At 43.5% G+C, this 24,192-nt stretch overlaps 3 protein-coding genes across 4 annotated transcripts; all 3 read left to right on the plus strand.

The window, feature by feature from the left end:
• The first annotated feature begins 691 nt into the window (after positions 1–691).
• LOC4324522 (very-long-chain (3R)-3-hydroxyacyl-CoA dehydratase PASTICCINO 2A-like) lies at positions 692–10,179 on the plus strand. The gene is made up of 9 exons (XM_015769415.3): positions 692–907; positions 1,412–1,523; positions 1,682–1,700; positions 4,097–4,185; positions 4,548–4,601; positions 9,245–9,315; positions 9,437–9,524; positions 9,617–9,713; positions 9,865–10,179. The coding sequence occupies exons 1-9, from the start codon at positions 750–752 to the stop codon at positions 9,939–9,941; spliced, it is 765 nt and encodes a 254-aa protein (XP_015624901.1). The 5' UTR covers positions 692–749; the 3' UTR covers positions 9,942–10,179.
• Positions 10,180–14,397: 4,218 nt separating this feature from the next.
• On the plus strand, positions 14,398–17,050 carry LOC4324523 (uncharacterized). The gene is made up of 2 exons (XM_015765957.3): positions 14,398–14,543; positions 14,863–17,050. The coding sequence occupies exon 2, from the start codon at positions 15,136–15,138 to the stop codon at positions 16,777–16,779; it is 1,644 nt and encodes a 547-aa protein (XP_015621443.1). The 5' UTR covers positions 14,398–14,543; positions 14,863–15,135; the 3' UTR covers positions 16,780–17,050.
• A 1,687-nt stretch (positions 17,051–18,737) lies between these two features.
• Positions 18,738–22,783, plus strand: LOC4324524 (inner membrane protein PPF-1, chloroplastic). Of its 2 annotated transcripts, none has more exons than XM_015785082.3 (12): positions 18,738–19,279; positions 19,701–19,811; positions 19,903–19,977; positions 20,185–20,245; positions 20,472–20,545; positions 20,623–20,727; positions 21,094–21,201; positions 21,300–21,403; positions 21,558–21,707; positions 21,782–21,905; positions 22,054–22,199; positions 22,365–22,783. In XM_015785082.3, the coding sequence occupies exons 1-11, from the start codon at positions 18,914–18,916 to the stop codon at positions 22,156–22,158; spliced, it is 1,383 nt and encodes a 460-aa protein (XP_015640568.1). In that variant the 5' UTR covers positions 18,738–18,913; the 3' UTR covers positions 22,159–22,199; positions 22,365–22,783. The 2 variants fall into 2 exon arrangements, with proteins under 2 accessions (XP_015640568.1, XP_015640651.1); XM_015785165.3 differs by having other exon boundaries at positions 22,057–22,199.
• The last annotated feature ends 1,409 nt before the right edge of the window (positions 22,784–24,192 follow it).

The following is a 24,192-nucleotide window of genomic DNA, read 5'->3' on the forward strand; positions in this document are numbered from 1 at the left end:
TTTTTCAAAAAAAAAATACAACTCCAATTATTATATAAGATGTGAGCTTTGTTTTGTTATAAACAATTGGATAACATACAATAATTAGATATCATTAATCCAAACTCATTTTTGAAACATGCTTGAGATGAAGCAGATAAGTGCTACACAACCTTATTGTGACGATATCCAAATTGTACATGAAAATAACTTTCATATATCATAACAATACACAATGATGTTTCAAAAAATAAAACATGAATTGTATTGTTATAACAGAAGCTATATAAAAAGCCGCATTATAATCTATTTTGTATATACACAGAGTTACATCTAATCATTTAAAGCATTGATTTGTGCGGGGTGCCAACTAGTATTTATTATGTTCTGTTCTTGTTTGTTGTGACGAAGGCCCTATTTGGCTAATGGGATAGGGAAATAATTTCCCACCCACTAAAAGACATCTTTAAATCTTAACCATTCATTCTCCCTCTTCTATTTAATACTAACCCTTCATTCATTTCTCAATCTCAATCCCACCCCACATTTCCCATTATCCAAACACACCCGAAATGTTTTGATCACATGGACGAAATTGGCGGGGTAGCTGGCAGTTTTAGTAGCATTAACTGCCAACTGTCCGCTGCTAATCTGATTTGATCCAAATTATGTGGTTATTAATCAAATCCCATAGCCCCATAAATACATAATCCCCAACCGGTAAGATGCTCAAACTTGTATCTTGGTGCTTCTGATGTTGCGATAGTGTGATGCTTGTACATCTTGGAGGAGTAGAGTATCCCGGTCAAAGCCATCAGCCATCTCGACGTTTTCTTCCATCTCGCATATTTCCTGCAATGGCAGGGAATGCGTCAGGGGTGCGGAGGCTCTACCTCTCTCTCTACAACTGGATTGTCTTCATCGGATGGTAACTTGTTGACGCCATGTTTAGTTCCAAAATATTTTTTTAAACTTTCAGTTTTTCTATCACATCAAAACTTTCCTACACAAACAAACTTTTAATTTTTTCGTCACATCGTTCCAATTTCAACCAAACTTTCAATTTTGATGTGAACTAAACACAGCCTGACTTATGCATGAATATCGATCTCACTTCTACTCCATCCGTTAGTTTTGACTTTTTTTAGTCAAACATTTTTAAGTTTGATCAAGCTTAGAGAAAAATATAGTAACATTTTCAACACAAAACAAACATACTATTAAAATATATTCAATATTGTATTTAATGAAACTAATTTAGTGTGATAGATGTTACTAAATTTTTATATAAACTTGGTCAAATCTAAAAAAAAGTTTGACTAGAAAAAAAAGATAAAATAACGGAGGGAGTAACATCTTTGTTTGCTGGCCAATTCTTTTGGATTGTACAGGGTGTTGTTTTGATCAAGGCTCTTTGATTTGGATCATGCAGGGTTCAGGTGTCGTGGTTCATGATATTGGCATTGCTGAAGAACGGATATGAGGCCGTGTATGCTGCCGTAGAGCAGCATCTGCTGTTCGCGCAGACTGCTGCAATCATGGAGGTTTGTTTCTTTTTTTCTCTTGTTGCCTTTATTGTAGTAAAACTGTAAATTTGAATGCAGTTGTACAACCATTTTGTTTCATTGCTCATGGAGATTGAGAGGTGCTAAACTTTTTATGTTCTGCTGTTTGCCTGGTGATGGTGATGCTGGTAGCGCAGATTCTTCATTCCATTGTAGGTGAGATATACTTTGTCTCTTTATAAAGAAAATAAGTCTTATTTTCTTTCCAATACGTTGTATTTTCAACAAGGGGTACCACATTAAATTTCATTTTGAACCTTTTACTGCAAAAAGAAGGGATTAAAAATGATACGTGATTGAGCCTAAAAGCCTAATAAGAATCTGGGGGCTCTTCATGGTGGAAATTGTTAGTCATGCAAACACATTAGGCCTAAGGGCTACCTTGATATTGTTTCTTAGTTTTTCATACTGAATTAGATCGTGGTAGATGGTAGTTTCTGGTGTGTGCACAACAAAAGATATGCTGTTCAGAATATACATTTATCAAAACTACAGCATATCTGAAACTGAAAGTATATACATTTTTCATACTGAATTAGATAGTGGTAGATGGTAATTTCTGGTATCTGCACAACGTAGGGTATGCGCACAATAAAATTCTATACTTTCACATTTGTGCAGTGTAATATGTATCCTCTAGCCTCTTTTTCATTCACTTGAAATCATTATGATACCAACAATAGCCTGGAAACATTACATATCCATCTCAGAGCAGCGTCAAAAAAATTGACAGTACAACGCCCGCGTCACTCGCCCTAGGGCGACACGGGCGGCGACACCGCGCGCGCCGCCACAAACTTCTCCTCCTCCCCTCCGCCTCGCCGCCGCCCGAGCAGCCGCCGGCAAAGCCGTGCGGCGGCAAGGATGGCGGCGGCGGGGCCTTCTCCCTCTCTCGAGAAGCGCGGCTGGGGCACCGGCGGGACCCGAGCGAAGCGGACGGCGGCGACAGTGTCCGGCGCCATCTGGGCCAAATGCGGCGGATCCGGCTCCGCCGGAGGTGGATCTGGCCCTGTCGCGGCCAGATCGGGAGGGGCATGCCGCTCCTGGCAGGAGGCGGCGTGGGAGGCGGCGACCGCGACCGTTGGTGGGGGGGACGACGGATCCGGCCACTCTGGCGGCAGATCCAGTCCCCCCGGATGGCTGCGGCCGGCAGGCGGAGGTGGCCGACGCCGAGGAGGTTTGCGGCGGAAGGCAGTGGCGACGGCGACCGACGGAGAAGCGAGGGCGGCGACGGCGACCGACGGAGTCGAGAGGGCGGCAACAGCAGCCGACGGAGACGCGTAGGCGGCGGCAGCGGCTGGTCGGCGGGACCGGCGACGGCGTGCATGGCGCGACGCGCGCGAGATCCGGTGATGCTGGAGGCGGGGTGGGAGATGGTGGCAGGGCACGGTGGCGGTGCTGGCGGCGGGGTGGGGGCTGGTGGCGGGGCTGAGTGGTGGCGGCGGTGGAGCTTGGTGGTGATGGCGGCGGCGGAGCCCAAGCTGCGGTGGGCAGCCAACGCCGCGCGACAGCTGGGCGTCTGGCTTCCCCCGGGCAAGATCCGATCCCCTCCACCGGATTTGGGGCGAGAGCATCGTGCTTCGGTGGACGTTCTAGTGCCGCGTCATTTTGGACGGCGGGTGCACTGTGGCGGAGGGGTCAACAGCACGGTGCGGAGGGTGGCATGGCGCCGGTGTAACGGTCTGGTGGTCCGAGGTGACATGGACAACGGATTCGTGGCGGAGCCGGCGGTTACTCTGTCAGGGGGAGCCGCGGTCCTCTCGACGTGCACCTTCCTAGACATATGTCCTCTTGCGACGGCGACTTTGTCGGCAAAAGTTGGCCACGTCGTGCGGGCTAGTGTGGGGGAGAGGGCATCCATTCTTCTCTCTCACCCTCTCCCCATCCAACCCAACTGCGTGGATGGAGCCGGTGTGTGTCGAGGTTCGAGCTTCCCCATGGCGATTGACTGGCGGCGTGGTGCCGGTGCGGTGGCCATGCGTCGAAGGTTTTCGCTGGTGGTGGCTGCGGAGCGTGTAGGAGTTCAGTTCTTGGGAGAGACAAATTTTGGGCGAAAGCTCTGCCTTCGAGCCGGCAACAACGACGCCTGTGGGTGCCGTTTTTTCCTCTTGGGGTGTTGCCGCTTTTCTTGTCTCTCCCAATTACTTTCTTCAGGTGAAAACCTTGTCCTGGCCCTCCGGGACAGGCGACAGCGGCACTTTTGGTGTCGTACCCTTCTTGAAGGTGTCGTCTCGAAGACCTTCAGTTTTGCTCATGCAGTGGGTTTTGTTGTAGACGCGCGGTGTGGTTGTATTTTCTTTTTTTGTCTGTGGTCTTCTAGGACTATAGATTGTATTTTTCTCCTGCTTTATCAATACATGAAACTCGCACTGTCTTGTGTGGCTCGTTTCAAAAACAATAGCCTGGAATTTAAATAAATCAAGAGAAGTTTCAGTTTTGAGAAAATCGTCTTGTTAACTTCTTCCTAAAGAGAGAAAGGAAGTGTCCTGTTAGACTCAATTATTTCCCCCAAAAAAATTATTGCTTATTACTGTATCTGAGTTGTTAAAAAGGTTTGGTGAGGTCTCCAGTGCCTTCTACTGTTCTACAAGTTACTGGAAGGTTGTTCATGATCTGGGGCATCTTGTGGAGCTTCCCTGAGGTAATATCAGGACCTTACTCCAAGTTATAAGAAGGTTTATATCTTAAAAACAAGTTCTGGATTAGAAAGCACTTCTTAGAATGACAAAACATTGATGTTAGGTAATGTTGCAGCTATAAGAGCATATCCCATACTTTCATTTATGGTCATAATGGCTCTAGTAGGCATTGGATAAACCGAAGCTGCTGAAATTGCTTAAGTAATGAAGCTGTTGCAATTAATTACATCATGGATAAGGACAAAATAGTGCTCTTTTCTTCTGCATCCTAGTTTCCTATTCCATGTATTTTATCTTCTAATCAATCAGAGGATTGTTTTGTTTATAAACAATATCGGTGAATCACTGTCCACATGTTTTGCAGACACACTCTCATATCCTTGTTACCTCCTTGATCATATGCTGGTGCATCACTGAGGTATACGCTACTCCCTAAAACCTTTCACCAAATTACTCACTTGGAAGATCATGAATTTCGGATGCAATTTTATTATAGTTCTGCTTCTTGAAATGACAGTAGTTGTTGAAATTCTTGAAAGAAAATTCCTGGTCGCGTCAGCTGCCTCCTGTGCAGCTGTCCCTTCCCCCGACAGAGGAGAGAGTTTGGGAGACAAAGACCCTGTTTAGATGGGACTAAAACTTGTTAGTCCTATCACATCAGATGTTTGGACACTAATTATAAATATTTAACGTAGACTATTAATAAAAACCTATTCTATAACCCTAGACTAATTCGCGAGACGAATCTATTGAGCCTAATTAATCCATAATTAGCCTATGTGATGCTACAGTAAACATACGCTAATTATGGATTAATTAGGGCAGCCACAATGTGGCTATAAGAAGAGGCCATAAGGTTTTATAGTGACCATATACATTGTGAAACAAAGCCATAAGGCATTAAATGCAAAAGAAAGCTTTAAGCTTATGGCTTGACCACAAGCAATAAAATAATAGGGTAAAATGAATGTGAGGATGAAAAATTTGCATGGCTGATAAAAGAAGTACTAGAATAGTACATTGTGGGACCCATCTTAAAGTTTACTCTTACTTCAAACATTGTGGTAATAACCATAAGAATAGTGGGACCCACCTTAATGCTACTTATGATTATAAACATTGGAGATGCCCTTAGGCTTAAAAAATTTGTCACGCGAATTAGCTCTCATTTATGTAATTAGTTTTATAAGTAGTCTATATTTAATACTTCAAATTCATCCGATATGACAGGGACTAGTTTAGTCCCTGATCCAAACACCACCAAAATCCTTGTCTCTTCCCTCAACTCAGTCACCGATGTTGATGCGGTGGCCTCTTCTGTGGGGCCCCTGTTCAGATCACAACCGTCTTCTGATTCGCTTCAAAGCCCCTGCAAAGCTAGCCCCTGTCGAGATGCTTCTTTTGAGCTGTGCTGGCAGGCGGAGCATGTGCCCCCATCCGGTGCACATGTTCCGATGTGGGATGAGGCTACGCGCTGGGATGGCGTCGAGGCTAGGGATGGCAATCGGGCGTGACGGGCACGGGTAGTGCCTACCCATACCCATGCCCGTGAGATTATTTGTGCCCGTGGGTATACCCATTACTACATGACGGGTAAGGATGGTTGCCTATTCCCATTGCCCGCGGGCGCCTTATGCCCGCGGGCGTGCCTGTTTACCCGCCACAACAAAAGCAGTGGAACAAAAAGTCTACAAGCTTCTAAGTTCGAATCGAACTTAAAACATCAAATATTCTCCGCCTCGGTGTCGGGTCTCTCCTCTGGCGGCGATAGAGTAAGGGGAGAGAAATAATAAGGGGAATAAAAGGGAAACCGTAGAAAACAAAGAACGTGGCTTATATATTCTAGTGGATTTTGCTCCTAGCCTACATGTAAGTTAGATTTCGCGGGTAAACGGGCAAAGCGGGCATGGGTAGTGATTACCTATACCCATGCCCATTTACCCATCGGGCATAACTTTTGACCCAATAAGATACCCACGGGTATAAAATGGAGAACAAACCCAACCCTAATAGGGTTTTTACCCACAGGTAAACGGGCAAATGGGCACAATTGCCATCCCTAGTCGAGGCTAAGGCTTCCAAGGGAGATGCGGTCTGGGCCGGGCCAGATCGCCTTTCTCCAGTGGTTGTGCCTAGCCCAGTCAGGCCCAGTTCACCAGTCCAGGATGATTTGGGCTCGGGACAGCCCAACACCCTACTGGACCAAGCGGCTGAGGCCTCTGAACCAGCCCAGCATGAAGTGGTCGTTCCTTCCTTTGGGCCAGCGGTTGGAGGCGGCCTGCTCGGATGACAAGTCGCACTGGAGCCGGCCCAGCATGGTGGTGTTCACGTGCCAACCACCGAGGCGCCCCCTGATCAAGTCGCTGCGACGCCAACCCCGCCGGGCTCTCCGCAACCGGATCCATTGATCACCTTCTCTAGGCGCACCAAGATTAGAAGGCGATCCCTGCCCCACTTCTCCCGCCGCTGCCAACGCCGCCTGCATCGGTCATGCCTGCTACCCCCTTCACGCCTCGCCGGAGTGAGCGGCAGGTGGTTCAAGCACTCCATGGAGCTCCAACAATATTAATGTCAAGGTGCCAGGTGGTTTTGGCGAAAAAGCTTGAGGTTGATGCAGACGATGTACCGCCTCTTCCTCCACAGCCGACCAATAATGCACTCCAGCAGTATACGGAGATCTTTGACAATGAGCTCAGTATCGACCATCTCTTAGACATCAGCTTGCCGGGGCCCGCAGGCCAGCTAGCGCGCTGATGGCGCCGGCGTCCGTGGTGCAGGCCGCTTGAGAGCTTCGTTGTCAGGTCGCATCAATCGCGTCCCATGACGAGTTTCAACTTCAACTTCCTTGTCTGGAATGTGCATGGGTTTAAACGACCGCGCACACCGGGATGCTGTTCGGTCGGTGATTGTAGATGCTCGTTGTTCGGTCGTGTGTCTGAACTTGATGCTACACAATTAATTCCTAAGTGCTAATCTATCAGACTTTCTCTATTTGCGTGGGACAGCTCGGTCGTCAGTTGTGACAGCCCCACGATGGGAGAATTCTCCCTTACTGCACATCTTTCTTTTATTGATGGTAGCTCGCACTCTATTTCCTTACTGGTAACTCGAGGCCGACAAACTGCGGTTCCTACTAGAGTTACGATCAATCCGAAGCAGCCATTCGGGACCGTGGGTGGTGGTCGGAGACTTTAACCTGATTTACCAAGATCAGGACAAGAGCAATGCAAACTTAAACAGGCGTTTGATGGGTCATTTTCGCAGGGCCATCAATGATCTATCTCTCCATGAGCTTCACCCGAATGGTCGCTCCTTCACCTGGTCGAATGGTTGGTTGAACCCAACGCTGGAACGCCTTGACAGGGTGTTCTACACAACCGACTAGGAGGATGTATTTCCCCAATGCTTCCTTAAAGCTCTCCCGTCCACGGTCTCGGATCATTGCCCGCTTTTTCTATCCACCTTCCCTTTCGCACCCTAGAGGAGGTCGGTTCCACTTTGAGAGTTTTTGGTGCACGCTTGAAGGATTAAATTCCATGAGGTTATACAAGATGCCTGGTCATTGCCTTGCCACATTGCCGACCCGATCAGCAGGCTTGACAGCAAGCTGAGAACAACGGCCAAAAAACTAAGGAGTTGGAGCGACAAAAAGGTCGGAAATATGAAATTGCAAATGGAAATGGCAAGAGAACTGATTGGCAGATTTGATAGAGTAGAGGAATGTTTGCCCTGTCCCCTTCGGAGAGATACTTTCACAAGAGCTTAAAGTTGAAATACCTTGCGCTGGCCTCCTTGGAGCGAACGATGGCCCGTCAGCACTCTCGGATTTCGTGGCTGCAGGAAGGTGATGCCAACATGTACACGCTTCTTTCACCAGCATGCGACGTCCCATCGACGGCGCAACTTCATCCAACAACTAGAACACAACGGTCAGGTAGCAACCTCACCTGACGAGAAGGCCGTGCTGGTTCTTGCATTTGCTCGACTCCTCTCCTTCAAGATCCTTTGCTCTCATCCTTGATTTTCTAGTCGAGAGGGGGAAACCTCTACCCCAGTTGGAAGCCCCGTTCTCAGATGAGGAAGTGTGGGTTGCTGTAAAAGATACATCGCGTGACAAAGCGCCGGGGCCGGATGGTTTCACAGGACAATTCTACCAAACCTGCTAGTTGATCATCTGCGAGGATGTTATGGCAGCGTTGCAGCAGCTCCATCGCATGGACGGGTCCAGTTTTGGAAAGGTGAACACGGCTCTCCTCACGTTGTTGCCTAAAACACAAGACGCCAGGAAATTGAAGGATTTTCACCCCATCAGTCTGGTGCATAGCGTTGCGAAACTATTTACGAAGATCCTCTCCCGCCGGCTAGCCCCCATTCTGAACTCCTTGGTCGCACAGAACCAGAGCTCGTTCATCAAAAAACGGTGCATCCATGACAATTTCATGCTTGTTCGCCAATCTGCAAAGAAGCTTCATCAGAGAAAACAGTCGGCGCTTCTTCTTGTTGGTTGTCTGGAGTCCAGGCAGCTAATAGCTATGGTGGTGGACGTTGGGGGCAATTGGACATCCTGAGTGTCTGTCAGTAAATGAACTCTCATTTCACCAATGGCTATGCAGCAGCCGAATGATCATTCGAGAGCCATTGCGTCGGGGTTTTGACACGGTGGTCACGCTAGTGGCATGGACGATTTGGAAAGAATGCAACGGCCGGGTTTTCAATCAGCAACAAAGGACCTGGGTGGACATCGTGAAGGGAATGGCGGCAGAGACGGCACTCTGGCGCCAAGCGAATTCAGCCATCCCTGCTCTGATCCTCAGAAGGGACTTCGGTAGCCAAAACAGACCGTGAGAGATAAACCTTTGATTTTGTACTTTGAGTCCTGTTTCAGTCCCCTGCTGCTCTTCATTTCATTGTAAATAACCTTTATTTCTCTTAATGGAAAAAATGTGCTCCTTGCGTATTCCCAAAAAAAACTTTGAAAGTTCCTGTGTTGAGCTTAGTTGAACAAATATTATGAAATTTTCTTCACTTCGGAGAGTGAAGTGAATTATTAATTCCTTGCAGGTTACCAGATATTCTTTCCATGGCATGAAGGAGTCATTTGGATTTACACCTTCCTGGCTCTTTTGGCTTAGGTTGGTTCTAGTCGTAAACAAATCATAATATGTAGCATAAACTTCAAATGAAACTCGTTATCTGATCAGCGAATTCTCTTAAAAATATGTTGCTGTTACTTCCGTACTGATTTCTTTGCAGGTACAGCACCTTCATAGTATGCTTTCCTGTTGGTATGGTTTGTGAGGTTGTCCTAATCTACATTGCTCTTCCTTTCATGGAGATGAAGGTAACTTGAATAACTTAGAAAGGAAGATCAACGCCTCCATTTCATAATGAATCTTGTTTAAATGCTCTTTTCTTTTGCATGAGCAATATCAGGCTCAACAATATCAGGCATCTGAGAAATCCGACAAATGGAGTTTCTCCTTCAACTACTTCTATGCCAATCTCTTTTTCATGGCTTCGTTTGCCACAGGTAGTATTTCCATGGGATTGTACTTCATTTAGTAATCGATGCTATAACCTAGTTTTTTTTTTTAAGAAAAGGTAGTTGTAGGAATTTTATAAAGGAAAACAAGTAGGATTTGTTAACACACTGCAGTGTTGTTTCATTTGGATGAGTGCAGTATATCCAGTCTTGTTTCGCTACTTGATCGCCCTGCGGAAGAAGGCCTTGGCAAAAGCAAAACCACATAACTACTGAAGAGCTATCTAATCTGATTTCTGCTCGCAGCTACAGCTCAGGTTGCTACCGTTTCTTCAGCAAATAAGTAAAAGTGTATTAGAATGGAAATGCCGAAATACATGGACTATCTTTTCCCTTGGTAAATAAAAATGTACACGAGTACCATTTTCATGATTTGCTAATTAATGGTGTGTTGTACCAAACTTTGGCTTTTCCATATGTAAATAAAATTGCACTCCGTATCGATGCCAAAAAATGATGTGTAGATTTTCTGCTTTTCAAGGATGAAGAAGGTTACTATCACCATTTGATTCATGTTGGTGCCCTGTAACTGTTTCTGAATATTATTTCATGAAAGTAGGGGTGGATCAATGAAAGGAGCCAATTGCATCTGACATTGTCACATTGATATCGTGAATCATCCAAATGCTAAAATGTTTAAGCCTTTGCAGATTGTCAAAGATATAGTTGGTTGTTGCATGAGATTGGCCTTCCGATGTATAGCAGCAAAAGCAATGAAGCATCATATCTTGTCTGAAGAATGTAGATCTGTTATTGGGACACAATAGATCTGTTATCGGGGCATTGTGCCCCCTGTTCTCTCACAATAAAGAAGTATGCAAATAATGCCCCTTATGTTTTTATATAATACGAGTATGCAGATGGCCCTGTTCTTTTCTGCTTAACACTTAAACGGATAAATGGATGAATGTGCATGCTTCCCGAACTTCTAAATGGCGGGTTCAGCTTTTTGAACTTCTAAATTGTGGGCCTAGCTTTTTGAACTTGTATATTCGAAATGACAGGGGTAAAAAAAAATTGTTCATACACCTAATAGCCTAAAAATTAGCTTGTATAGTATAACACACTAATAATTATAATATATACTAGCGTATATAACATAAAATTTGATAAGATTGAAGACACCATGTTGTTGTTCTATTTGAATGACTGCAGGATTTCCATGGCCTGATGTTCTGATGTTCTGCTATATTGTGGCCCAAAGGAAGAAGGCCTTCTCAAAAGCAAAAATTGCATAATATGCTCATGAGCTTTGTAGATCCGATTATCCATTATCTAGTGTTGTTTCTGGATGCAGCTAATGGCTTGCTAATAGTATGTTGTACCAATGACTAGCTTCTCCGTTCCTAACATAAAATGTACTGGTCTTGTACTTAAACTCTGGGTGATCTTTTATATTTCGATGTTGTGCTTGTCAAGAACCCAGAAGGATACTAGTACCGTCATTTGCTTTAGGTCGATGTGTAGTTACTGTTCTCATCTGAAAAAGGATGACATGAAGTGAGAGGAAGATCAGTTGAAAGGGAGCCAATAAGCCAATTGCATCTCTCCATACCTAGATTTTGCCCTCTGCAGTTGGTAAGCTGTGCCTTTCTTCCACCTCTCCCTTTCATCAGTCCATCCAGTTGCTGAAAAGTTGCCAAAGTGATGCTTTTCTTTTTCGCCTGGTGTACTTTTCTCTCATCAGCTCCGTGTTGCCTTTCCAGATTGTCCTCGCCATCTAGTTAGTGGCACCATAATTACATTGATGCCACATGCTTTCTCAACTGGCAGTATGTGTGCATCATCCTAACAGCTATTATCACTATACTTATCTTCTGTTCTGTTTACACTTTACGCGTGACATGCTGACTGGTGAATTATACTGGAGTATTTTGTTTATTTGTTTGTTTGTTTTACCTTTTCTTTGTTTGAGTCTCTAAGTGTTATCACCATTTGTGTGATATTTTGATTGATTCATGGTATCTTCTGTTATCTTTTTAAACTGTCTAATTGTCTATTTTTGTGCTTGACAAAAATCCTATGTAACTAAGTATGTATGCAGTCGCTAAACAAATGTGAAATGGAGATAGAGAAGAACTCAAATTTAAACAGTGGAGACGGATCGATCAGCTGAGAGCCAAAAGCCTCAAGCGAAAACGAAAAAAAAAAAAAAACCTTCCTGAAGCTTTACTCCCGTTGTTTGAAAACAGTCTTCTCTCTAAACCAGGACTTCCTCTCGGATAGCCCTTTAAACTTGTGCTGCCGTGTAGTTTTTGTGCTCGAAGATCCTGGTGTTCCTTTCTTTCTAAATCACCCGGCAAACAAGCATATACAACAAGTCGAAGGCGTCCCTGTAGCCCGTTCGAAGAACTAGCCAGACTTATCTCCACCACTCTGTCAGCCCCTCGGTCCCTTCTTCCGACAATGGAAACGGCACCTCCAACCATCCTCTTAGCATTAGAGAAGAATTGAATTTTTAGAAGAATATCTAGAATATATACTACCTCTATCCCCCTAATATAAGGGATATTCACTATTTTCTTGTAACGTTTAACTACTCGTCTTATTAAAAAAAATTATACAAATATAAAAAATGAAAAGGTGTGCTTAAAGTACTTTGGATAAAAAAATAAATCACAAATAAAATAAATAATAATTTCAATTTTTTTTAAATAAGATGAATAGTCAAACAGGCAAAATGTCAAAATCTCTTATATTAAGGAACGGAGAGTATATGTGTGAAGTAGTAAGAGACCAATATCTATCGTTTTTTGCTTCATTGCATGTACGGCTAAACCTTTGAAATGGGAAAACAAAAGGGATCTGATTGACCACTTGACGAGGGAATCTTCTCTTGAATAATTGCAACCTGTCTTAAGAAAAAAAAAAGAAAGAAAAGAATACTAGTAATAATTGCAACCTTGGCCGTTCCAAACGGCAAGTAGTCGTCGGATAATTTGGCTTCTTGCTTTGGTCGCATTTCATCGTAATTTCCTAATGCTCCATGCTTAGAATAATCTTTCTAGTCGATGCTCAATACGTTGTTGCAAACGACCCTTTGGAAACGTAATGATCTGTTTATTATTTATTATTTACTCGAGTTCTATTCCAATGTTAGCCTAGAAACTGGCGGCAGATCTAGCTAAGTGGCGATTTTAAAATAGTGTGAGTTTGTACAAATTAATACTATGGTTTTGTCTATTGTTAACTCAATTGTGGGTCTAAATGAGTGCGGTTTTGTGGGTTGAGTGAGTCCATAGCACCGGATTGTAAAACTTGGCTTTTGAATGGAGTGATTTTACAGGACTTGTGTATGATTTGAGCTAAATCCTATAAAAATATTATAAAATTCATGTGTTTTAAAGATCCTCTCAAGATAATTGCACCAACCAATTGTTTTTTTAAAGAAAGTTCATTAGAAGGAGAGCTTCTGGCACCTGAATTTGCTCACCAACCAAGCTAAATCGTGGGTCTCCATTGTAGCCTAAACGTCAAGAAAAATAATGTGGAGTAAACCAAACCCCCCAATGCTCCCCTCCTCCCAAAAAAGTTTCCAAACAAACAAATATTATCTCAAGCAAGGTTTACCTCTCTGATTGAGCGTCGGATCCAAATCCTAACGGTATTACGGTTTCCGACAAATTTCAAGTAATTTGGGTCGAATCCACTATTTCAAACTTGAATTCTCGAAAGACCATTTTGGCATTTCAATTAGTATCTTCTTTCGTTCAACGTTGAAACATCAAAATTTCACGAATTTTGATCGGTTTTCGTCGAAAACATAAGTACACCTACATACAAACCCCTTCCCAAGGGAAGCTAAAATTACGGGGCTTTTAATTATTTGCCACTTTTAGATTTAGCAATTAACTATTTGCCACACCTATCTCAATGACATGTGGGTCCACATGTGTCTATAACATGTGGTTACAGTGGCAAATAGTTCATCTAAAAGTGGCATATACTTTCTCCATCCTAAAATGTTTGACGCCGTACTTTTTTAAAAATGTTTGACCGTTCGTCTTATTTAAAAAAATTAAGTAATTATTAATTATTTTTCTATCATTTGATTTATTGTTAAATGTACTTTTATGTATACATATAGTTTTACACATTTCACAAAAGTTTTTAAGTAAGACGAACGGCCAAACGGCCAAACATGTTTAAAAAAGTCAACGGCGTCGAACATTTAGAGATTTAGGGAAGAAGGGAGTAGTTCAGACCCTGTATAGATGGCACTAAAACTTTTAAGTCCTATCACATCGGATATTTGGACACTAATTATAAATATTAAACGTAGACTATTAATAAAACACATCCATAATCTTGGACTAATTCGCGAGACGAATCTATTGAGCCTAATTAATCCATGATTAGCTTATGTGATGCTACATTAAACAATCTCTAATTATGGATTAATTAGGCTTAAAATATTTGTCTCACGAATTAGCTTTCATTTATATAATTAGTTTTGTAAGTAATCTATATTTAATACTTTAAATTAGTGTCTAAATATAGGGACTAAAGTTAACTCCCTGGATCCAATACACTACCCCAATATCTCTAAAATTACTGGACACGGTTGCATTCTGCGACCCGCAAACGACTTTTGGATCCGTAACCCGTTGACACCCGCGACCCCTGTTTTCGCTTTTCTTTGGGCCCTCCTCTCTCCTCTCTCTCTTCCTCCATTGTTCCCCTCCTCCCCTTCTCTCCCCTCTCCTCCTCGCTTCCGGCGAGAAGCTCCGGCGAGGCGAAGCCTCCAGAACCTTCAGGAGAGCTCCTCACCGAAGGGACAAGGGGCCTTCTAGAACCTTGCTGCTTCCTCCCCCAAAGGTTAGATCAGAGCAAGGGCAGCTGCTCTTTCTTCTTTCTTTCTTCCTCGTTTGTCTTCGTTTCCACCTTCCAGCGAGGATTCTTTGTGTGTTTAATGGGATTTTCGAGGTGTGGTACGGCTTGATTGGAGAAAATATTGTTGTTTTCGTGACGAAATTTAGTGAGGTATTGTGGGGAAATCGAGTGGCCTTTTTAGCGAAAGGAAGTGTTTTTTTTTACTTGATCTGTATTTCGAGGTATGTGTGCATCAACATGCTGTTAATTTGGTAGTAAGTCTGATAAATTGCTTTTCTTTTTTTTTGTCTCTGGATTTTTCTAGGCTTGCAGCGCTGGATTGGCTCCGAAGATCTTAATTTTGCTCCAAAGGAAGGATCCCCCATCGCAAATCTTGATCTGTGGGTGGATTTGGTGGGTTGAAAACTCCATCTTTTATGGGGCAAGGCTATGCGAAATCCTTGATGCTCCCATGGAGTTCTCCTCCCATGGGGCAAGAGGTGAAGAGGCAGTAGATAGAGGAGGAGCAAGAGGTGGAAGCGAAGAGAAGTAGGTGAGAATAGGAAGGACGAAGGATAAGGAGAGGAGGGAGCTCTCCATGGGAGAGCCCCTCCTCACCACCCTGTCCATGGAGAACACCAACAGCCATCCCTGCACCCGCCTCTCCATGGATCCCGCCGGGTCGCACGCGGCCTCGGGTGACTCCTCCGGTGGCGGTGGAGGTGGCGGCAGCACCGGTGCCGGTGGTGGTGGTGGTGGTGGCGGTGGTGACAGGGAATTGTTCATCATTCCGCGGCGTGAATCTGCGCATCCAGGACCACCGGACATTAACCTGCCCCTTTCTGCAGACCCCTCACCACCACCGCCGCCGCATCCGCCGTCGTGGGGTATCGACCAGTTCGACATGCTTGATGTCGGTCTCGGCACGCAGACTTATGAGTCTGAGGTTGCGCTCACGCTTCCAAAGTTGACTGGCAATGGCAACACTGCGGTTGGCGTCGGTGCGAGGAAGTGTGCCAAGAGGGGGGACAGCATTTGGGGTGCATGGTTCTTCTTCAATCACTACTTCAAACCTGCACTTGTGGAAAAGCCGAAGGGCAAGGTGACACGGGACTCTTCTGGGAGCGTTTCGGGCTTTGAGAAGTCTGATCTTCGCCTTGATGTCTTCCTGGTGCAGCATGACATGGAGAACATGTACATGTGGGTTTTTAAGGAACGGCCTGACAATGCCCTCGGGAAGATGCAGCTCCGGAGCTTCATGAATGGGCATTCCAAGCATGGTGAGCCATCCTTTCCATTCAGTGCAGATAAGGGCTTTGCAAGGTCACACCGCATGCAACGAAAGCACTATCGAGGGCTGTCCAACCCACAATGCCTTCATGGGATAGAGATTGTGAGTTCACCAAATCTGTCAGCTGTTCCTGAAGCTGAAATGAAAAGGTGGGCGGAACTTACAGGAAGAGAACTTAATTTCTCAATTCCTCCTGAAGCAAGTGACTTTGAATCATGGAGGAATCTTCCAAGCACTGATTTCGAACTTGATAGGCCACTGCCACTGTCATCAAAGATTACACATGGCTCTCACAGTCACAAAAAGGCACTGAATGGTTCAGGTCTTAACCTTTCTACGCCACCATCATCAGACGATGGGATGGACCTTTCACCAAAATGCGCCAAGCGACGGAAGGACTTCTTTGCTCATGGTGCAGATGAGGATTGCGTGATGGCAAATAATTCTTGTTCTGACAGAGAGCAAGAGATAGAAGTTCACACAGGTGAGCCGTCATGGATGCATGAGTTCACTGGTGTAGCAAAACATGCAAGTGGACCTGTTACGGCTGCCAAGACAATATATGAGGACGATGAAGGCTACTTAATCATGGTGAGCATGCTCTTCTCTGATCCTCACAGTGTCAAGGTCTCTTGGAGGAACACATTGACACATGGCATTGTGAAGATATCGTGTGTGAGCACTGCTCGAATGCCCTTTGTTAAGAGACATGACAGGACATTCAAGTTGACTGATCCTTTCCCTGAGCACTGCCCTCCTGGAGAATTTGTGAGAGAGATACCTTTGGCTACAAGGATTCCAGAAGATGCAAAGCTCGAAGCGTATTATGACGAGACTGGCACTGGACTGGAAATCATGGTCCCCAAGCACCGAGTTGGACCCGAAGAGCATGAAGTCCAGGTTTGCATGAGGCCCCCACACCTTGGTGAAAACGATCTTCTTTTATCATAGAACAGAAAACAGTTTAGTCTTTAGATCTTCCTGTGTCATGCCATGATATGCAGGAAAGTAACAAGTGATGCCATGGATATTTTGCTGCTAAACATTTAGCTGAAATTCCTTTCTCAGTAGTGTTGGTGATTTAGGCAAAAAAGTTACCACTTTGTTGATTCTCCCCTGTACTTTTTACACTAGCACCACTATATTGGAGATCTTGATTTCTATGGAACATGGCAAAGTTAAAATTCTGTATATATATCTGATGATCAAGTTCAACGGTTCATTACTCCATAATAATGTCGACAGCTACTTACGACTAGAAGTTCGGAACTGTGTTGTCAATTTCAGCAATTGTTTGTAATCGCTGTCTTAATCATTTCAATGTGCTGTACTACAATACTACTGGCTGGATCGCTTTCAACTGAAACCAAAAACTCGATCCCATTGCTGTACTAACTTCATGATCGATATGCTCCTATGCGAATTCCGTTTGGTGAACCCGTTTGCTGAATCCTGAATTGAAGTGATCAAAATTTCTGTTTTTTTTTTTTTTGCTACAGTAAATTGCACCTTTCCTGGATGCTATGGTGAAGCAAAGATCTTTTTTTCACCTGGACTGTAGCAAATGATATTTTCGGGCTTGCGTGTGGCCAGCAATGAGCCATGCTACCGTGGCCTGCTTCTCACGAGTTCTGTAGTTTGTGTAGCCATGGAGAAAGGAGCGTAATGTGCTTGAGACCGATGGTTGTGTGTGGTCGTGAAACAATCACAGCTTCTGTTCTGAAAGTCTGAACCCCAGTGATGTTTGTTTCATTGTTTGTCGTGTGCTTTTCTTTCTTTCTGACGAATGGTGAATAATTTTTCACTGATACAATGTTCGCGAATTCTTCAGATAGTCCCTTGACCACACTCGATTTTCTTCAGGCAAACAATCTCTTCTCACCCGGGCCGATCATTCAGAAACCAGGCTGTTACTAGCAGACATTGACCATCTGTTACCGTGCTGTCAAAGTAGTACTATTACCGGTGCGGTCTTTGTTCAATGCTGCACAATTCAGTTTGTATTTCACATTCTGAAAGTTTGAAACACAAAATATTCACAAGAATCAGGGAAACAGTTCACGTGTTTCAAACGGGGCCTTACATTTGGTCGATCTATACCCAATTGTCAAAATGGGTTTAGAAAAAAAATGATAATAACGTTCAGAAAACTGATATGTAGGGTATGATTGTAATGAAATTACGATTGCATCGTTGAATCTGAATATAGTGCATGTTTAAAGAAAAAATATGCCAAAAAGGTTGGTTGCGAAATACTCGGGGTTTCTTTGAAATACATTTTTTTTTTCAAATGGTTTCTGCATAGATCAGTGTAATTCCTGTATACGAAGGTCCTTCAAAATTTATTTTTGTCCCCAAGGAGGCTTTTCACTAAAATCGAACTGAAGTGAACAGAAGTGTAGACATTAGGATTCATGTTTTCGATAAAAACCAATTGAAAACCGCAAAAATTCGAGGTTTTGATAGTGTTATGACTGAAATTTAGAATGGTTCAAATCTGAAACAGTCAATTTGACCAAAATTAAACGAAAAGTTATAAAAAAATTGACAAAAACCGTTATATCCACATGGATCAGGATCCGGTGCTTAGGCGAAAACCATCTTACAAATTTTTCGAGGTTTCGACACGGAACGGAAACGTTATTCGTGTCAAAACCTCGAAAAATCATTACTACCTATTCTAAAATATTAGAATATAAAATTGGATGGGACGTTTTCAAGTATAATGTATCATAATAGACTCTATATTATAATAGAAAATATTACATACAGTTTTAGTTTCATTTAGGACAGAGGGAGTATTACGTACACTGTAGTAGTGAGCCGCTTTGATGAAGTGGCGAAGTGGAGTTGTGCACCGAGTCCACAGCAAAAGAGCGCGGAAAGGAGGAAGAAGATAAAGCATCCCCCACCTCCGCCTCTTCCCCTCCAACGACTACCTCTTCTTCCTCCTCTCGCACCACCACCACTCACCACCCCCCACCCCCCACCTCCACCCTCCTCCTCCTCCTCCGCCTCGGCGTTCGTGCATGAAACCCTAGACCCCCCCCCCCTCTAAACCCCCCTCCCTCCCGCACCCCCCGCGATGGCCAAGGCGCTCCTCTCCTCGTCGCTGCTCCCCTCGCTGCAGCCCCGCGCCGCCGCCGCGAGGCTGCCTATGCTGACGCTGCCTTCGCTGCGGAGGCACGGGGGCCGCCGCGCGTCGGCGTGCAGGGTGAGGGCGAGCCTCCACGGGCTCGACTCGATCGCGGGGCTCGACCTCCACGCCGCGCTGGAGCGCGCCGAGGCGGCGCTCTACACGCTCGCCGACGCCGCTGTCGTCGCGGCGGACGCGGCGGCGGGAGGAGGAGGGGGTGGCGGTGGTGGTGGCGGTGAAGCGGCGGCGTCGGTGGCGCAGAAGAACGGGGGGTGGTTCGGGTTCATCTCCGAGGCCTTGGAGGTCGTGCTTAAGGTAAGCGCCGCCGTCTTCTCCCAAACCTATAGGAATCCAAGTCACTTTAGGAGTTCAGGTTCAGGATTGCTAAGATTGGTTAATGGATATATCCCTGAGTTGCAAAAGTTGGTCTGGTGAATTGGTTGGGGAATTGGAGATTTGGAGTCATGTAAGTTCGTGGAGAGTGCAGGAGTAGATGTGCATGCACTTAATTATGACGCCTCCATGCTCTGAAACTTACTAAACATTGAGCAGACGGCAACCCGGCATGGTTATTTTTAAGTAACTTATATCTAGTTATGACCAGGCGTGCATTGTTTAGCATTTTCCTATCCACAGGTTTTGATATGAAATGTTACAATTCAAGAACTGTTAGGATTTTATTGCATAGCATTCATCGGCTCCGGAATGCTGATACTATGTGAGTATCACCATACAGGTGCTGAAGGATGGCCTGTCAGCTGTTCATGTGCCGTACTCTTATGGATTCGCCATCATTCTTCTCACTGTTATTGTGAAGGCTGCAACATTACCTTTAACGAAACAACAGGTAAATGATAAAATCTGGTCTATTTTTTAATTAATGAGTAACATGGATATGGTGGGTTGAGAGTTGTGCTGTTTTTCCTCTCTTTTTTTAGGTCGAATCAACTCTGGCTATGCAGAATTTACAGCCACAGATCAAAGCAATTCAACAGAGATATGCAGGAAATCAGGTTTGTTTTGTTTATCTTTTACGCACGCCATGGATATTAAAGTAGGAACACTGAGGTTTGTTTCTGGATATATGTTTTGCATATTTTAACGATAGAAGGTAGAACTATCTTCCCAAAAAATGTTCTTATTTCACTGTTGTGTTTTATATTTTCAAGCACATATCTTTGGGCATTTCTGATCTATCACTCCTACATAACTCTTATTAGGAAAGGATACAGCTTGAGACTGCTCGGTTATACAAGCAAGCTGGAGTCAACCCTCTGGCAGGTCGCTTACTTCTCCATTCTTTAGCCTATTAACTTTGATAGTTGAATTGTTCCATTGCATCTTTTTTGTATGAGTTTGTTATTTATTAGTTGATCATATTTTCTATTTCTCGACATAATGCATCTATTGCCATCATGTGCTTGCAAAACCAATTGTTGGCTTTTTAAAGTTTTAAGTGAGATTGCTTTTGTGATATAGTGTTTTGATATTATGGTTTCTCTTCCAGGATGTTTTCCAACTTTGGCAACAATACCTGTCTGGATTGGCCTCTACCAAGCCCTTTCAAATGTAGCAAACGAGGTAAAACTCAAATCCTGCTTCCTAATATTTGCTTCATTAAGAGGATTTTGTTCTAAGTGGCTTATATTTCTCTGAAGGGATTACTGACAGAAGGATTTTTCTGGATTCCATCTTTGGGAGGCCCTACAACAATTGCTGCTCGGCAAAGTGGTGCTGGCATTTCTTGGCTCTTGCCTTTTGTGGTAATAAAATTGATCACACGTTAACATATATCAACAATTTCATTGCTGATCTAGGAAAATCAGGTTTATAGTGCACTTGAGCGAATTTAACCTCATTTTCCCCCCTTATTTGACTTTGACATACCCGTCAAGTTAGATTAGTGTCACGTTTCTGCCCATAGTCATTTAAGCAATCAAGCAACAAGAAGCTTAGCTATTTGCACCTCGCATTTTGTTGCCTATTATTTAGAACTCTGGTTGAAATAAATGGCGTGGCATACCAATTTATAGTCCTGTAGAGACATGATAGTAAAACAGCATATTACTCATGTACTTGCATAATATTGAGATGGTAAATCATACTTACAACTTAAATGAATTGTGCAGGATGGCCATCCTCCATTAGGCTGGCATGACACGATATGTTATCTTGTGTTGCCTGTGCTACTTGTTGCTTCTCAGTTTGTCTCTATGGAAATCATGAAGCCACCCCAGGTGAGCAGACGAGCGGTGCTCTAAATTACTATATCATCTGTCATATTGCCACTATACAAGCTATGAGTGGCTGGCAATTTGATCCTTTTTTTCTGCAGACTGATGATCCATCGCAGAAGAACACACTGCTTGTTTTGAAATTTCTTCCATTTATGATAGGGTGGTTCTCTTTGTCAGTGCCGTCAGGGTTGTCCATTTATTGGTATGTGCATTTGCTATTAGTTGTATGAGTGTTTCAGTCATGTTCCATGCTATAGTGCTATGCCTCATAGAGATTGTGGGACTCCTCCACTGCTCATTAACTTCTTGCAATTGATCAAATCCAATATGTGTATTGACTCCATGTTTGCTATCAGGTTCACAAATAATATCCTCAGCACAGCCCAGCAAGTTTGGTTACGGAAACTGGGAGGAGCAAAGCCTGTTGTCAATCAGGGGGGTAGTGGGATAATTACTGCAGGACGAGCAAAACGTACGAGTGCTCAACCAGCCCAACCTGGTGAAAGGTGCTTTTGAACCTCACATGGCTTTTAACCCTATTATATTCTGGTTTTGATTTTTACAAAAATATCTTGAATAGATTTAAACAGCTGAAAGAAGAGGAGAGCAAGAGAAAAGGCAACAAAGCGCTTGCTGCAGGAGATTCAGATCTTTCAGCCTCAACATCAGAGGATGAAGAGTCGGATGATGAGACTACTGAAGAGGTACTCAATCTTTTTTTACCATTCATTTGTCCTGCTGGAGCACTGTGTAGTAGACAGTTCAAGCTAGTCATCTTAGAAAATCACTATTCCCCTTAAAATAGTCCGTGTGAATCATAACAAATTTCAATTACTGATGTAAAACGGACAGCAGGGAGGACCTGAGGAAAGATACAATTCCAGTAGCAACAAGAAACTTCCAAATTACTCCGGAAAGAAGGGCAAAAGATCAAAGAGGAAGCGCATGGTTCAGTAGGTGTGACAGAACCTGATTGGATTTCATTTTTGTCATTACTGGTAAGTACTATGAACACACAAACACCTTTTTATAAAGAAGCTCACTAGCTTATTTGAATTCTGGAGTTCATGTTTTTTAAGTGGCAAAAAAGAAAGGTTTATACTCTATCTTATCATATGTCCTTGATCAATTGGTGTTAATGTCATGTACATTTACAAATACAGGTTAATTCAGTTGGCCAGTACGGTTGTGTAGTTGATCTCGGACACAATTTTGATGATCAGTTGGGAAGGCTAATCTTCAGGTGCAGGACAGACACGAAACATTCCAGTGGTACAGGTGTTTTGCTGGCACACAGCAAGATGAAAATAGTTCAGTACACTACAATAGGTTTGAGAGGATAGGCATGGCTTGAGTATGTGCTACAACATAAGAGTAGTACACAAATTATTCTTGTGCTACTCTGCAATGTGGGTACCAAACTCACGCAGGAATTGCATAATTCATGCTCTACATGCATTTATTTCCCTCTTGTAACCTAATAACATTCTTTGCGGAGTATATTGCAGAAGTTAGAACAATCCAGTCGCCTAGAAAAGGTGAGGAAAAAAAAATACATTGCTGAACTTACGTCTACTTTAAATCTTTGAGCCAATTTCTGTGATTCTGAGCAATTATACTAATAAGGCCAAATCCTAATAATTCGATGAAGAGGTGTTTGGTTTGGTTGGAGACAATATATCATTAGCTCAACTGCAGCTTGTCGAATCTGCTGGCTACAATTATTGTGCCTGAGATGTCTGTGCCATACTTTGTTTGCACTTTTCACATTTGAGGCAAACTTTGTGTGCACGATTGATCAATTCCACACCGTTGCTTTGGCACGCATTTTTTTTAATTTTGACAACAGGCAACTTTCATTAATCATTACCCAGCTTGGTAACAAGCCCAAAACGAACATAGTCTGATACAGAAAGGAACAAACAAAAACTAGAAGTTTGGCACGCAATTTTCACGCAGAATTTGAGTTCTGTGTCGCAAATCCTTCGTGTAACCTACGTATATATGCAGAAGGAAAAAAAAGTTACAAAAACCATGGTGTCGTTCACTGGAAATCTGCTCTGGATTTTTCACATTTTGGTCCTTTTAAAAAACTTATTTCGCAAATAGACCCCTGAAAAAACTTATCCCAGAAATGGTCCTTTTTTGGGCGCCAGAGTGGCTGGCGCCGTCATCCAACGGGACGGCGCCAGAGAGGCTGGCGCCGTCCTCCTGCCACCGTGGTGCACGCGAACCGACGTGGCAGGAGGAGGGCGCCAGCCATGCTGGCGCCGCCGCCTCCATTCCTGTTTCTCTGTATGGAGTTGCAACGGTGTCATTTTTATTTTATTTTTTCGGATGTTTTTTCACACTTAGGATCACGATACAACCAACCACAAAAAAAATTTAAACTCGAACTACCACTTAACTAAGTCTGAAAATAGCTAGCATACCACTTAGTCTACTTTGCACCTTCACTAAAATTAGACCATAATTCCTTTAGTAAAACCCTTTGATCAGCATGTTAAACATAATACACTCTACCACTATATGAAATTACTTAATCTAATTCAAAATATAACCACATGAAATGACATATATAAGTTAAACAGTACATAAAGATGCAATTTTTTTTATTTTTATTTCATTTTTTTGATATTTTTTTCACACTTAGGAGAACATAGGAACCAACCGTATAAAAAATAAACTCAAACGGACAAAATATGTGACTTGTAGAATTTTCCAAAACTCTATCGAAACGGACAAAATATGTCATCTATTAAAATAGGCGTAACTTTCTCATACGAACTCGGAATCAGGCAAATAATATATGCACGGACATCTACAGAAAATATTACATCCGATTCTCCCCGCTTTGCCGGGTTCGGCGATATTAAAACCTCCAAATTCCGCTTGTAAGATTGTGTTTTCGAGGAGAAGTTTTTCGGTAGAACTTTGGAAAATTCCACATGCCACATATTTCGTCCGTTTGAGTTTATTTTTTACATGGTT

Source organism: Oryza sativa, chromosome 1, assembly GCF_034140825.1.
Source record: "Oryza sativa Japonica Group chromosome 1, ASM3414082v1".
NCBI lineage: Eukaryota > Viridiplantae > Streptophyta > Magnoliopsida > Poales > Poaceae > Oryza > Oryza sativa.

What these genes read in the sequence shown, in the direction of transcription:
- LOC4324522 (XM_015769415.3), top strand. Translation starts at nt 750, where the DNA reads ATGCTTGTACATCTTGGAGGAGTAGAGTATCCCGGTCAAAGCCATCAG. An exon ending in TATGCTGGTGCATCACTGAG is followed by an intron (nt 4,602 to 9,244) that starts GTATACGCTACT and finishes AATTCCTTGCAG; the next exon opens with GTTACCAGATATTCTTTCCA. An exon ending in TCCTGGCTCTTTTGGCTTAG is followed by an intron (nt 9,316 to 9,436) that starts GTTGGTTCTAGT and finishes ATTTCTTTGCAG; the next exon opens with GTACAGCACCTTCATAGTAT.
- LOC4324523 (XM_015765957.3), top strand. Translation starts at nt 15,136, where the DNA reads ATGGGAGAGCCCCTCCTCACCACCCTGTCCATGGAGAACACCAACAGC.
- LOC4324524 (XM_015785082.3), top strand. Translation starts at nt 18,914, where the DNA reads ATGGCCAAGGCGCTCCTCTCCTCGTCGCTGCTCCCCTCGCTGCAGCCC. An exon ending in CTTGGCTCTTGCCTTTTGTG is followed by an intron (nt 20,728 to 21,093) that starts GTAATAAAATTG and finishes TGAATTGTGCAG; the next exon opens with GATGGCCATCCTCCATTAGG. An exon ending in ATGATGAGACTACTGAAGAG is followed by an intron (nt 21,906 to 22,053) that starts GTACTCAATCTT and finishes TAAAACGGACAG; the next exon opens with CAGGGAGGACCTGAGGAAAG.